This window comes from Hyaena hyaena, unplaced genomic scaffold (assembly GCF_003009895.1).
Source record: "Hyaena hyaena isolate Hyena2069 unplaced genomic scaffold, ASM300989v1 scaffold_17, whole genome shotgun sequence".
In the NCBI taxonomy this organism is placed as follows: Eukaryota; Metazoa; Chordata; class Mammalia; order Carnivora; family Hyaenidae; genus Hyaena; species Hyaena hyaena.
Window position 1 is genome coordinate 4,736,450 of NW_024080648.1, and position 13,784 is coordinate 4,750,233.

Genomic DNA, 13,784 nt, shown 5'->3' on the forward strand with positions numbered 1-13,784 from the left:
TGTGAGAGCGACTCTAGCATTGCGGGGGGAGCTCTTGGAAAAAGAATAAAGGACCCATGTGGTCCCCCATGGCATTGTCACTGACCGGCTATGTGACTTTAGGAAACACACCGCGGGCCTTCATACATTTTACCCCTGAAACCGAGCTGGTATCTCTTCAGCTCAAACACAGATGTTACGGGGTCCAAGCTGCTGTCTGGAATGCTATTCATTCCTGTGATTCTTACGAAGAATGGAAGCAGCGTGCATGGTATTTCTCACAAGTTTATATTTAGGAGCATTTTTTAAAAGAACATGTTGGCTGACTCTTAAGTCCTCAGTATCCTTATTCTTACCCTATCCCTGCTGGAAGCACTCAGAGCCCCTTCAGCAGGGCACATGACAGGCGGATAGCAGAGTCAAGGCCAGAGCCCAGGCTTTCCGACTCCTAATACTGACACACAGCGTAACCCACGGCTTTTCTTGGCCATTAGAGGATCACCTAGAACATGAATGTCTCTTACAAAGTTTGGGTGGAAGCAGCACGTAGCACTGCCTTGCTTGTGACAGATAAGCAGTAAATGTTCAACTGAGTAATTCTGGGCTGGGGATATTTGCTGTTTGGGGGACATTGCCCTAGAAAAGTGTTTTGTTCTGTTTTTTGTTGTTGCTGTTGTTTAATGTCTATCTCACAAATCAGACTTCTGAAAGGATTATGAAAACCATACTGAATCTCAAATAGACATTTGTAAAAGCCACTGTTATTTTCTTCCCCCTTCTTATTTCTGCAAAGGCCAATTGTGGGCAGTGCCTGACAGTCTTGAGAAAGGCAGTTATGTGTGTAGCTCCATTTTTGCATTTATTTACTAGGTGCTGAGGTTTAATAGGCTCTACCTCCCCACTGCCCTCGGACGCAGCCCGTTACAGGAAACATCTGGCAGCAATTTGCCTCTCCCTCCGTCGTGTCTTCTGAACTTTGAAATAAAACGTCCCTGAAAATCTTACTTAGGGTGAGTGTCTGACACCCAAAGGTCCCACCAGGAGCTGGTCGGTTTTGCTGGTTATGGTCTGTCCAAGTAAGCAGTTAAAAACTACCATGGGCATTTACAGTTTTTCCATCCTTTTTTTTTTTTTTTTTTTAATGTTTTGTTTATTTCTAGGAGAGAGAGAGAGAGACAGCATGAGCAGGGGAGGGTCAGAGAGAGAGGGAGTCACAGACTCTGAAACAGGCTCCAGGCTCTGAGCTGGCAGTCAGCACAGAGCCCGACGCGGGGCTCGAACCCACGAACCGCAAGATCATGACCTAAGCAAAAGTCGGACGCTTAACCGACTAAGCCACCCAGGCGCCCCCAGTTTTTCCATCTTTAAACACAGTAAACTAAAGGGGCAGCTGGGTGGCTCAGTTGGTTCATCGACCATCTTCGGCTTGGTCATGATCTCGTGGTTTATGAGTTTGAGCCCTGCATTGGGCTCTCTGCTGTCAGTGCAGAGCCTGCTTCAGATCCCCTGTCTCCCTCTCTCTCTGCCCTTGCTCCTGCTTGCTCTCTCAAAAATAAATTGAAAAACAACATTAAAAAAACCCAACTCAGTAAACCAAAAATACGCTTCAGGAGCAAATGAGAGGGTAGGAGACATGCCCTCAAATCAGTGAAAATGCGTTCCGAACAACACTGGCCCTGTGCTCCTTCCCCAGCGCTTATTTCTGTCGCTATGACCAGCTTTCACGGCTGTGACAACTTCTGAAGCAATTACCACCCTTCCTGTGTGTCTCACAGCTTTTCAACTCAGCCACTGATTGCGGTCCATCCCTCTGGAAACCTATATTCTATATGTTGAAACACACTGATTGAAAATAATTCTCCCCAGGGGGCTCCCGGCTGGCTCAGTCGGTGGAGCGTGCAACTCTTGCTCTTGGGGTCGTGAGTTCAAATCCCACGTTGGGCATAAGCTTACTTAAAAAAAAAAGAAAAAAGAAAAAGAAAATCATAAAAAAAAAATCAGACTCTGACCAACTCCCAGAATAGAATCACTTTTAAAATAGGACAGTTTCAGTTTTGTTTTTTCTACCTTTATTACATTTTTTGCATTTGAAATACAGACAGCCCACTCTCTGACACCACACAAAAGACACCCATTCTTGTGATTTTAAAGTGCATTTCCCCTTTGTGTATAAAAATATGTATTTTTTAAAAACATGGCAGACGTTTCATCACAAGGCACTTTTAGGCACCAAATGAAGACGAGCCTTCGATTTTACATTCACACTGAAGTAAAAGTGAGACACGGGCCATCGCAGCTGCCCTCCTGGGGGTCCTCATGGGTCCAGCAGTCTCTGGGAATGGATCACTCAAACCACAAAAACATTCATGGCTTTACAACGTGGGCCGCCGAGCTTGACCACCAAGGTGAGGCGAAGGCGCATGTAACCGCAGCCTCCCTTCCCAGTCGAGAAGTGCACAGAAGCTGCCAGAAGGTCTTCCATGACTCTGGAAGGTCCCATTATGTTCATGACTTTTTATCCCCAAGTTTGGTGATCGGTGCCTCCCCCCGCCCCGGGGGAGACAGCCCAGAACCCAGCAGGGGATTTTACACGACAAACCGAGCCGAAGACCAATCAAGGCTTACGTTCATTCCATGGAGAGGGAAGGGCCCAGAAAACAGGGCACTTGTAAAAAATGAGCTGACCCTTTTTTGGTTTATAAGCACAATATACAACCCATGTAACATCCAAGTGACTACAAGTAATGCTTGTTTTTAAAATGCAAATTATATGCAGGGATCAAAACCACAAAAACATTCTTTTAGCGGTTCACAATTTACACCTTTAAAAAAACGTTGAAAAGAGTGATGTTTTGCCACCATTAAAATTAAATCTTAGAGAAAAAAATAAATTCTACCTTCACTCTGAAATTGTTTTAATTTCTGGAGAACTACATAACTCCCATTATTTCTCACAAGTTCCCCTATCCTAAAAATACTTAAAAAAAGAAAAAGAAAAAGAAACCCATTCAAATGCTCCATACCTTCCAGGAAACATTGAAAGCTTATTTATTATATATCTTTCTATAGTCCAGCTTATTTATTGCACCTAATGTGCCAGTGCTCCCCAGGGCATTTGGGGGAAATAAATAGGAAATGAAATGGAGACGGTTCCCCATTTCTGGGCAACTGCAGGGGAGGGAGGCTGGCCCTTTGGGGACAGCCTGGGAAGGGCACTGAGGTTGAGGGACGTGCATCACCATAACCGACAGCTGTCTGAGGGTCAAACCCCCAAGTCAGGCTGCAATGATATCTCCAACTAAGAAACTTGTCACTGTGTGTGGACCTATTTGCTGACAGTGAGCTCTGAAAGAAGGAGAGGTTGTGCTGAAGCGGGCCCCAGGGCCACCTGTGGCTATCCTGGGACAGAACTGGGCCGGAGGGAGACAGACTGACTGCTGAGTAAAGACAGTATTGTTTAGAGGCCCCTCGCTCACAGAATGACTGACAGAGGAGTCTTGCAACCACATTCTCTAGTCAGAGGAGGGTCTTTGCAAGCAGGTGAGGACTTGCTTGGTAGGGCGAGCATCCCAGGTGTACTGGTGGGGATGGGAGGGGTGAGGGGGTTAGGAGGTGGGGGAAGGGGGTTTGCAACCAGTGCCCCCAGCAAAATAGCCGGGGTGAGCTGGGAGTAAAGAATGGTGGGGGGAGGGCTGATGGCTGTTTTAAGAGCTATTATCACGGAATCACTATATTTCAAATTTGACCCCGGAATGTCTTAAGATCACCATGGCTGAAAAACAGCTACCTGGGCATTTTTCTTCTGCATAGAGAATGACCTTGTTACCTTTAGTCCAGTAACACGCAAATGACAGTGCGCCTTGTACCTCACTTGACTTGAAGGAGGGGGCCTGGGACTTCTTAAAACAAAATCTATTCACGACCTCTATCAAATCAGTTTTGTTTCCGTTCAACTTTGATCTGCACTATCAATCGTGCTGACCACCAGATCAGCCACCACGGTAACCATGAAAGTGCCATCTGATGCCTGATGTGAGATATGCTTTGACTAAAACACAGTTCTGCCCAATTTCAGCACAAGAGAAAAATATGACTTTCCCATAGCTTGTATTATGCAATCCCCAAGTCCTACCCACCTGGGACAGGTGTACAAAATAAAGCACAAGGTTGCACACTAGTAACAGCCAGTTTTAGGAACAAGAATTAACACCAACCTCCGTACCACTTAAGAAAATTTCAAAAGTCAAAATATTTTAAAGTTCAAACAAGAAAGAAAAAAAACCAAACTGCAGCCACAAAACTCTAGGAGCCATGACCCTCCATACCTGCCTGACTCCAATGGACAAAGCCACAGAAGCCAGGAGGGTTTTGTAATTGATCTGGAGCACGCAAGCAAAAGACAATTCCTTGCTTGCTTTCCGACTCCAAAAAGGAAAAAGAGGCAGTCATTTAAGCTCCAAAAACAAAACAGAAAAAACCCCCAACCTTCTTCACATACATACGTAAAAAGATTTTCTAAACACCCCCAAGTCCAAACCAATCTTGCCCAAGAAAACTCACAGGGTCTGGGGACCCGCCTGCCCATGAACATCCCAGGAGCCTCACATCAGTATGACCCGACAGCATTTAATGCATGAGTCCAATATGGTTAAGAACAATTAACCTCTGATATTGCAGAGTTGCCAAACACGGAAAAAAAAAAATATGAGACCTTGATGAGGTGTTTCTCCCCGATCCCTTTATGTACTCACACTCCATAAATAAGAAGCCCCAGATCACAGTCCCTGGGTGCTCAGAAAGACTCCCGGATATAGCAGATCACGGTCAAGGTAAGACCAAACACTCACTGAAAGCTTTGAGGATAGATGGGATCTGCAAATTGGAATGTCCTGGGCACGGCAGGAAGAAGGGCTCTCGAGGAAAGGAGAGTCTAAAATCCCTTTGCGAAGAATGAGGTGCCTGCAAACCGGCAGAGCGAGTTCAAACAAATCCTGTAACGGAGCCGTCTGGTGACTCAGAAGCCAGTCCTTCGAAAGCTCCCCCAAAAGCCAAGAGGACAAGCTACCAGCATCCCACCCAGGCTGCTCTGCCTGTCACAGGCCTGCAGTCTGTGACCCAGCACAGGGGCCAGTTACTGTTGCTAACTGGGGCGTCGTCTCTCTTGGACGCGATGTGGGGTCAGAAAGAGGAAATGCCTGTCTCCGTCATAGGCTAATTTCTCTTGCTTATCTTTTCCTCGGCATCTGATGAGCTGCAGAAGAAAATGCAAAAAAAAAAAAAAAAAAGAAAAAGAGCACAGAGATAAAGTGTGAAGGACGTGGCCACAGGAACAGCAGTAACAAGCAGGGAGGATGCGACTGGGCGCAGAGCACGCAAAGATGAATGGCAAGGGTCCAGTGGGAGGTGGCTGGGCATGGAGTGACTTTCAGGTGACCGACTTTCCACGTCCCAGGGGGGAGGAGCGGCCCCTCCAGGCAGCTGGATCACACTCCCGGTTGCATCATTTCGAAGCCACTGTCCTTCAGCTTCACCAGCACTGCCCAGAGGACTGCTGCCCGCCCGGGCCCTTCCCGGCACCCGTCTCCTGCTCCGGCCCCCGTGGCCGCCCTGGGTGCCAAGCAGACTAGCACCCCACGTCTACTCTGGTGTGTGAAACCAGTTCTGTGATCTAACCCTGGCTGGCTTTTGCTGGCTTCAGAAAAAAAAAAAAAATGAATAGGATCCTTTCTTTTTCAAAAACTCTGCCTATGGCAGTTCAAACTGTTCTCCTGGCTTCCGCCTCCACCTGCTCGTGTCTGCAGCTAGGATCCCCTGTCCCCATTCAGCCATGCTCAGCCATGCCCAGTCACTAATAGTAGGGCCCTAGCTTTTCATATCCTAAATAACTAGGCCACTCGGGAAACAGACCGTAGGAACAACGAGGGCTTCCAAACTGGTCAAAGGATATTCCAAAATCTGGTCCATTCTGTGGCTCAGCTGTTCCCTGAGTGGATTTCAGTTCAGCTCGGATGATTCTATAGTTTTTGCCTTTGTTGCTGTCCCAGTAAGTCTGTCCCCGGCACTCAAAGCACACTGCAAACTCCATTCTCTCATAAGACTGAACTTTCTCAGGTAAGCTGATGTCAAAGGAGAACGTGTCCCGATCTGAACCAGCGTAAGTGTCCTTCACATACCAACAGGGAAAGTCTGTGAAGCTTTTCCAGGTGTCAAATGTCATCCGTATTTTCACCGCCTTCTCAAACGCCAGGTTCTGCACCTTCACTGTGCCAGTGATCGCTCTGTCTTTCAGCATACAGTTTTCAAGGCATACATGATCCGTCTGAAGCCGATTTCTAAAGTCTAAGTAATCTGCGGAAGGCTGTGAAAAATCCAAAACAAAGCTCTCACTCTCTGCTGTCGTCAGACTCACAATGTTGTCTAGGAGCTCAGTGATGTTAAATGGAATATCTAACGGGTCATCGAATTCCGAGAACACTTTGACCATTGTCAGGGCCATCCCTTGGTTGTCGGCGAAGGACACCCGCTTTTTCACCTTCTTCTCCTGCATGGTGGGGGCCACGATTCCGCCGGCTTCGTTCTTGCTGCTCAGCTGAATGCAAGGCCTCAGCGGTTTGCTTGGCTTTGGCGGAGCCTTGAAGGCGAACCTCTCTCTGCGCAGGGAAGGGGCCATGCAGCTGTACCTGCACTCTATGTCCACAGCCATCATTGGGTTAGAGGAATAGGCTAGAACCCTGGCAAAGGGGGAAAGAAAGAAACGGCCATGAGATCAGACGGAAGTTAAACTCCTCATTCGAAGTGGGACTGGCGAACAATGTATGCCTTCAGCTCTGCTCCCCTGGCTGCTTGTATTAACTCAAGCGTGGTCCAGCATGACTTTGGTTTCAGGGGACATTAAGACTGTAAAGTGGGGTGAAAAACAGCAGTAGAGTTAAAACAAATGAAAAAACAAACTACATTCACAGGTTTTTCTGTCGGGATTTCTTGGGGGCCTTGAACGCCAGAGCGCCTTGGGGAGTAAGGAGGAGAACGCTGTCTGCAGGACTTCCCAAACTTATCTGACTAAGGAATCCTTTCATTGTGGAGCAGCTTGAGGAACACATGTTCTGAGGAACACACTTTGGTAAATACAGCTTTCACAGGATAAGAAGAAATGAGTTCATGCCACAAATATTGCTATTTCCTATATGGCAGATATTATGCTAGACACTGGGATTCAATGGGGAAGACAGACAGAGCTGTACGGTAGATTTTTATTTTTATTTAACTATTTAAATATTTTTTAACCATTTATTTATTTTGAGAGAGTATATGCGGGGGAGGCGCAGAGAGAGAGAGAGGAAGAGAGAGAATCCCAGGCAGGCTCCTGGCTATTTCAGCACAGAGCCTCATGTGGGGCTTGAACTCACAAACTGTAAGATCCTAACCTGAGTTGAAGGTGAAATCAAGAGCTGGTCGCTTAACTGACTGAGTCACCCACGTGCCCCTAGATTTTTAAATTATAGCATATTTTTCCTTAAAAATAATGCAAACAATTTAGTTTTTTAAACCTCTCATATAGGTGAATTTTTTTTCTGTAGTGAAAATAGCCTCTATAAGAATAAAAGGCAAAAAGAATCATGCTAAAAGATCAGGTTAAATCTGAATTCATAAGAACTATATTTTTCTCTAAGTGAGAAAAAATAAAACCAAAGGATTAAACATAAACTGGGAAAACATTTTATAAAAAGCATGGCAGCAAAGAATTAATACCTTTCTATACAAAGAGTTGTCTCAAAACAATAACAAAGTAGTTGACAGAAAAATGAACAAAGAGCATGAATAGAAAATTCCTGAAAAAAATTAAAATTGACTCATAAATATGCAAAGTGTCCAATCTTAAGAATTAGATTGCCTGTTTTTGCTTACTGAGTTAGTAAATACTTTTTAAAGATAATGTAAACACATGTATTAGTCTAAGTTAGCACAACCTTTCTAAATGTTCTTACCATTTTTGGTTCTTTTTTTTTAACGTTTATCCATTTTGAGATATTCGTTTTATATATATTGAGAGAGAGAGAGAGAGAGCATGAGTGGAGGAGGGGGAGAGAGAGAGGGAGACACAGAGCCAAAGCAGGCCCCAGGCTCTGAGCTGTCAGCACAGAGCTGGTGTGGGGCTCAAACCCCCAAACCGTAAGATCATGACCTGAGCCGGAGTCAGATGGTTAACCGACTGAGCCACCCAGGAGCCTCAATCATTTTTGGTTCTAATATCACATACAGGTAATCATTTGAAGAAGTTAATTAAGAATGCATGGGAGTTAATGTACTAAAATGTTCAATGCAACATTCTAGGGAGGAAAATGTGAGAAAATGAAAATACCCTAAATCACCAATAACAGGCATCTGACTAAATCAAGTATACCACCACATCCAGTGATAAAGTTTTATATCATCATTAAAACTATTATTTGGGAAAAAAGGTTAAGTTGCATGGAAAAAATGTAGAATATATTATTAATATAAAAAGTAGAGAAGATAAAATTGTACAGAAAGACTAGACTTGTGGGGAAAAATATTAGGTATATGCACAGAAAAAAGACTAGAGATAATATTTAAAACCATTAGAATAACCAGGTGATGTGATTTCAGGAACTTTGTTTTCCTGCTTTGTGTTTCTTGTATTGTCTAAAATCACATCGGGGGTAAAATGAATCTAATAAAATGCCTCGAATATTTAAGATTGGCCGAAAACCTATCCTAACGCTATGGCCTCACTAAAGCCAAGCAATTTTTATCATTCCACTTACCATGGCAGGTTTATATTGATTTGACAGTTACAATGGGCTAATGAAGAAGTCCATAATGAAACCAGGATTAACATCTGGTCTGTGAACAGTGGACTCGTTCCCAAACCTCCCATCGCTCGCTATGGCAAAGGTGGAGGGATGTGGTGGTGTTTGGGGTGCTTACTCTCAGGCCTCTGCTAGTTCCTGCCCACCTGGTAGGGGCTTCAAGGTGACGGTGGTCATTGAGGAGAAGCAACAGGCAAAATGTTGCTCATCTCCTAACAGGAGCTGAGACCCCTGGTTCAGTCCAATAAATATCTCCTTTTCATCTTCTGATCTTGACTAATCAAACATATGAAGAAAAATAAGAATGAAGACATCCCATTTTCCAAAGGAAATACACGCCTTCCCTAGGATGCAGGAACCATTTAGTGATGACTGACTGGAAAAACATACACATTCAGAGACAAAACAATAGATTATAGGCAAAAAGTAGTTACCTAAACATACATTTTAGAGGATATTTGTCTTACTGTTTCTCTCACAAAATCCACGAGTGAAAATTTTAGGAGCAAATTTGCTTTCTATTATCTGGTCTACCCATGTAATTGTTCTAGAAAGTAAAAGTTCTGACTGAGTTAGGCAAGATAGGTTTACAGAGGGTCTGTGGGTTGCCTCATGAGTTCAATGTAAAAACAAACAAACAAACAAACCCTACGGGCTTCTGGGTGACTCAGTCAGTTGAACATCTAGCACTTGATTTTGGCTCAGGTCATGATCTCATGGTTCATATGATCAAGCCACACATTGGGCCCTGCACTGACACTGCAGACTGCTTGGGATTCTGCCAGAGGGGGAGCTCTCTCTGATCTCCCCTGATTTCTCTGTCTCAAAATAAATAAACTTTAAAAAAAATACTCTGTACTCACAAAGCACCTGAATATTACTTTTCCCCTGTCCACTGCAAAACTTGGTTAGAATGCACTGGAATTGTACTTTCAGCTTTAATGTTAACACAGGTAGTGGTTGCTGTTGTTGTTTTAAAATTAAATGTGGATTAAAAATATCCCCAAAGTGGGCATCCCACTCTTGCATCTCAGCCCCTCCCACTCTGCCCACACTTGACAACCTGGGTATGACCCAAGGTGGGTGGAGTTCCCCTCAGTCTGCTACAGCCCTTCCTCCTTGCCTGAGTCAGCACAAGGTCAAGTGTAAGTTCTCTATCCTCTTCTCTGTATCTCTTCAAGACTGAAAACCTACCTCCTACGTGCTTTCCTGCACAGTGTTAAAACAGCTCATTAGAAAAAGGCTGGGAAACTCTCAGGACACTGTGGAAGCAGAATTCTAAAACCAGTGGATCAGTTAAACAATCTGCACACTTGCACTAAAGGCACTCTCAATTTCTAATCTTAAAGATTAAAAAGACTTAGTTGAAGACCTTGGTAAAGTTTCCCAGTTTGGACCCAGTGGGTGTAAATTTGCCCCTGAGCTCCCTTTTATCACCAAGCTGTTAAGAACTAGTGGAACTGGGGGTCAGAAGGTGCTGGTCTGGTCAGAGCCAGCTCTAATTAAACAATTCCACCGGCACTTTCTAGAGCCTAATTGCTTTTGCAACATTCTTCCATGAAAGGCAAAAATAAAGTGAACTACCTGGCGGCCCAAGGGTTGCTACCAGGGCTACTGCCTCAGGTGCATTGCACAAGCAATCACTGCCCAGCATCCCCTTCACTATATCAGCGTCACCGCTGTGGCCCCATACATGGTATGATCTGACCATTGGCCACTTGCCTATCCTTGCCGTTGGGTCCCAGTTTTTATGAACCAGATCATTCTATAAGAAGCAGTGTACCAAATGCTGGTTTGATGGAAGTTTTCCTGACCCTCTGCTCAGGAATTCCCCAATGGACTGTGACAGGGATGTCCCTCAGCCACAAGGACTCCTAGCAATGGAGATGTATGAGGAAAGTGTCCTAAGTTTCTGGAAACTTAGATGTATGAGGAAAGTGTCCTAAGAAAGGCACACGGACAGGTGCTTTATCCTCAAATGGCATGAAAATGGTCTGTACCATCACAGCGTGCATCAGGCTGCCTCTCAGGCCCCCCTTTCCTGACACTCTCCCTGGCTGCTTAGCTTCTTCCTCTCCCAGGCCAGGGAATATGAGTCCCCAAGCTTGGCCAGGGCAAAAGCCAGGAGGAGAAGACACAGACACATATTTGAACAAGCAGAGCATGACAGAGGACTGGACATCAGTTCGCTGCAGGACAACATCAGGAGAGCACGAATGGCTGTTATTCAGAGTCTCAAAAACTTGAGTTCCAAATAGATGCCTAAGAGATCAATTTTGCTCTATGAGGCACTGGGCCATGCCCGAGAGTAGATTTCAGGGTTCCTGGTCACAAGAGGGCAAACCCCAGCACTCCTTGAAAATTGTAGAAAACAGGGAGAGTTTCGTAGAAATACTTTCCCTGTTCCATTAGTGACAAAAAACACACCTTCTCAGGACATCTGGTCAGGCTAGATGTCACGGTGGTTTTTCCTGTGAAAACTATATACTTGTATAGAAAATAATCACAGGACCCTCACAGTTTCAGACAGCTGAGCTACTGACTTTTAGGCTGTGCCTTTTATAGGAATAAACTTTTCTGGGGATTGAGGCCAGGACATTTTCCCTCCATTTTCATACTCTGATAAGAAAAGGCAGAAAAATCAGATGCACCAAAACCCATCAGGAACACTGAAACTACGTTAGGTAAGCACTCACAGCTAGGTGATATTTTTTAAAAGACATGTCCATCCGCCCCTTTGGCATTACTTTAGTCCCCTCCCCCCCCCCCCCCCAAAAAAAAGGTTTGGCTGTCACAGTATGAATAAAGTTGACATATTTTCCTTTGTACTGAGACCATGGGGCCCTTGTTCACAGCCTTAGAAGTCACTTGAACTCTTCTATCCTACAGCCATCATCTAAAGCATCTTTCACACACACACACACACACACACACACACACACACACACACACACCTCTGCATATTACAGGAAAGAACTGATGTGAAAATGCCACAGTACCTGCCATTGGCAATGCCCAGCGGGAAACAGAGCACCGGCCTGGGAATGCCTCCACCTAGCTGTCCACTTGAACAAATCACTGAACCTTCCTGGGCTTAAGCTTTCTCCTCTGAGGTCCTTTCTGGCTAAGCCGTTCTTGGATGCTAATAATGCCCACTAACTTCTCTTCCCACTCACTTTTCCCTTAATACTTTCCTCTTGTGGTGAGTCCCCAGGCTGTCTCCACTTTAGACTTGGCTGCTGAACAACCTTGCCAACTGCACCATTTTCTCTTCTCCCCACCCCAGCTCAAGGCTCTTAACTTCTCTTTTCCCTGACCCCGGATCTCCCAAGGAGGCCCGGCCACACAGACCACAGGCTCCAACACCTTGCAGCAACTCCCCAAGTAGTCAACTCAAGCCTGTCCTCAATTTTCTCCTCTACAGCAGGAAGCAATACCCAGACAGGCCACAGCTCTTCAAGTGTGTCGTGCTGGGCCCTATACGCTCCTTTGTGGCAAGTTCCTTCCACACCCCTTTCTCTGAGTTCAAGGGGGTGGCATGAACACGGCAGGGGGCAGGCCAGAGCTTCCAGACTTGGAAGATCCCACAGGTCAAAGCGATCCTGCCCCTGCCCCCCTGGCTCCAACCGGCCTGCACCGCGCCCCCAAGCGCTCCGGGAGCGTCCTTCGACTTGTCCCACACCCACCTTTTGGACCGTGGGGAAGCCCCCTCTCCAGCTGGCTCGCCGCATCGGAGTGCCTGCAGGGAGGTGACAGGGGAGGCCGCCGCCACCCGACTACGTGAGCGTCGTGTGTCCGGGAGGCAGGGCTTGCGCTCGGTTCCCGGAGATATGACCGGCAGGGGGAGGAGGACGACAGGAGGGAGGAGCCCAAGTTATCACACCAGGGCGGGGCTGCGGGGCAATCCCGGTCCGAGCGGCGCCGCGCGAGCGTCCCCGCGCGGCAGCCTCTCCCCGGCCATCCCGGGACAGCCCCTGCCTGGGGACGAGGGGCCAGGACGGCTCTGTGTCCCATCGCAACTCGGCGACCTGAAAGACGGCCCAGGTGTGTTTCCTTGCACCGGGAAACCGAGGCGCCGGGAAAGGAGAGACTTTTCCTTGTACTCCAGTCCCCACTGCCCAACTTCGGAGACACCCTCCGGGACTGTCGGGTCCCAGGCTGGAAGCGCCTTGTCCCAGGTTCGAACTCGGCACAAAAGTCCCATCCCCGGCCACCCCTCGCAGCCAGACCCGCGCTTCAGTGGAACATGTGGATCGAGCCAGGCTCCATCCCACCTCTGGTCCCTGGATTGCTCTTGCCACCTAGAAGCAACAGCCTCAAGCCAGCCCAGAGTGTCCCACCCCCGTAGTGCAACTGCAAGTTGGACAGTGCAGGCAGGTGCAGGGGGCAGGAACCAAAGGTCTCCACGGCGCGCCTCTCGCCGCACTTTCTCGGCCCTGCACGGGGACTCGAGGGCTTGGGGACTGACGTACCTAGTACAGCTCATAAGCCCCGTAACACACAAGCGCCAGCCCGCGGCAGCATCCGCGCGGAGGTGGCAGGAGCAGAGGCTGCGGCGACCGCGGGAGTGGGGGCCGGGACTCGGGTATGCGCCGTCGGTGGGCAGACGCATCCGTCCGTGCGCGGGAGCAGCCTGCTCGCCTCCTCCCTGTGGCCGGTCACTCGGACTCCGGCTCCCAGCCGCCGCGCTGCTCCCTTTAACTTTCCAGCACCTCTCCCCACTTGGGGAGCCATCCCGGAACCCTTTTCACGTGAACGCCCCCCACAGCCAATGGGCGCGCTCAGGACGCGAGCCGTTGACCAATGGCCGTGGAGCCGCGGTCTTGGATAGCACCGCTTCGCCACGTGATGGGCCGCGAGCCCGGAGTGATAGGGCTGCAGGCCAGGGACTGGCGAGGGGGCAGTGGGGTCACTGTTTCATCAGAAGCCTGGGGACCGGCGCCAGGGGGCAGAGGCACTTTCCTACAGAAGAGC

At 47.5% G+C, this 13,784-nt stretch overlaps 1 protein-coding gene across 4 annotated transcripts; it reads right to left on the minus strand.

Moving 5' to 3' along the window:
- Positions 1-2,031: 2,031 nt before the first annotated feature.
- Positions 2,032-13,448, minus strand: PPP1R3B (protein phosphatase 1 regulatory subunit 3B). 4 transcript variants are annotated; one of them, XM_039221004.1, is made up of 3 exons: positions 13,283-13,448; positions 6,512-6,710; positions 2,032-6,337 (listed from the first exon to the last, which is right to left on the minus strand). In XM_039221004.1, exons 1-3 carry the CDS (start codon positions 13,420-13,422, stop codon positions 5,828-5,830), a joined length of 849 nt encoding a protein of 282 aa, XP_039076935.1. In that variant the 5' UTR covers positions 13,423-13,448; the 3' UTR covers positions 2,032-5,827. The 4 variants fall into 4 exon arrangements, with proteins under 4 accessions (XP_039076935.1, XP_039076910.1, XP_039076917.1 ...); XM_039220979.1 differs by having other exon boundaries at positions 2,032-6,710; positions 13,283-13,447; XM_039220986.1 differs by lacking the exon at positions 13,283-13,448 and adding an exon at positions 12,497-12,613 and having other exon boundaries at positions 2,032-6,710.
- Positions 13,449-13,784: the final 336 nt, after the last annotated feature.

Coding starts and splice junctions, on each gene's coding strand:
- PPP1R3B (XM_039220979.1), bottom strand. CDS start 13,422: ATGCGTCTGCCCACCGACGGCGCATACCCGAGTCCCGGCCCCCACTCC. Junction 6,711..13,282: donor GGGCTTATGAGCTGTACTAG/GTACGTCAGTCC, acceptor CCCCTTTGCCAG/GGTTCTAGCCTATTCCTCTA.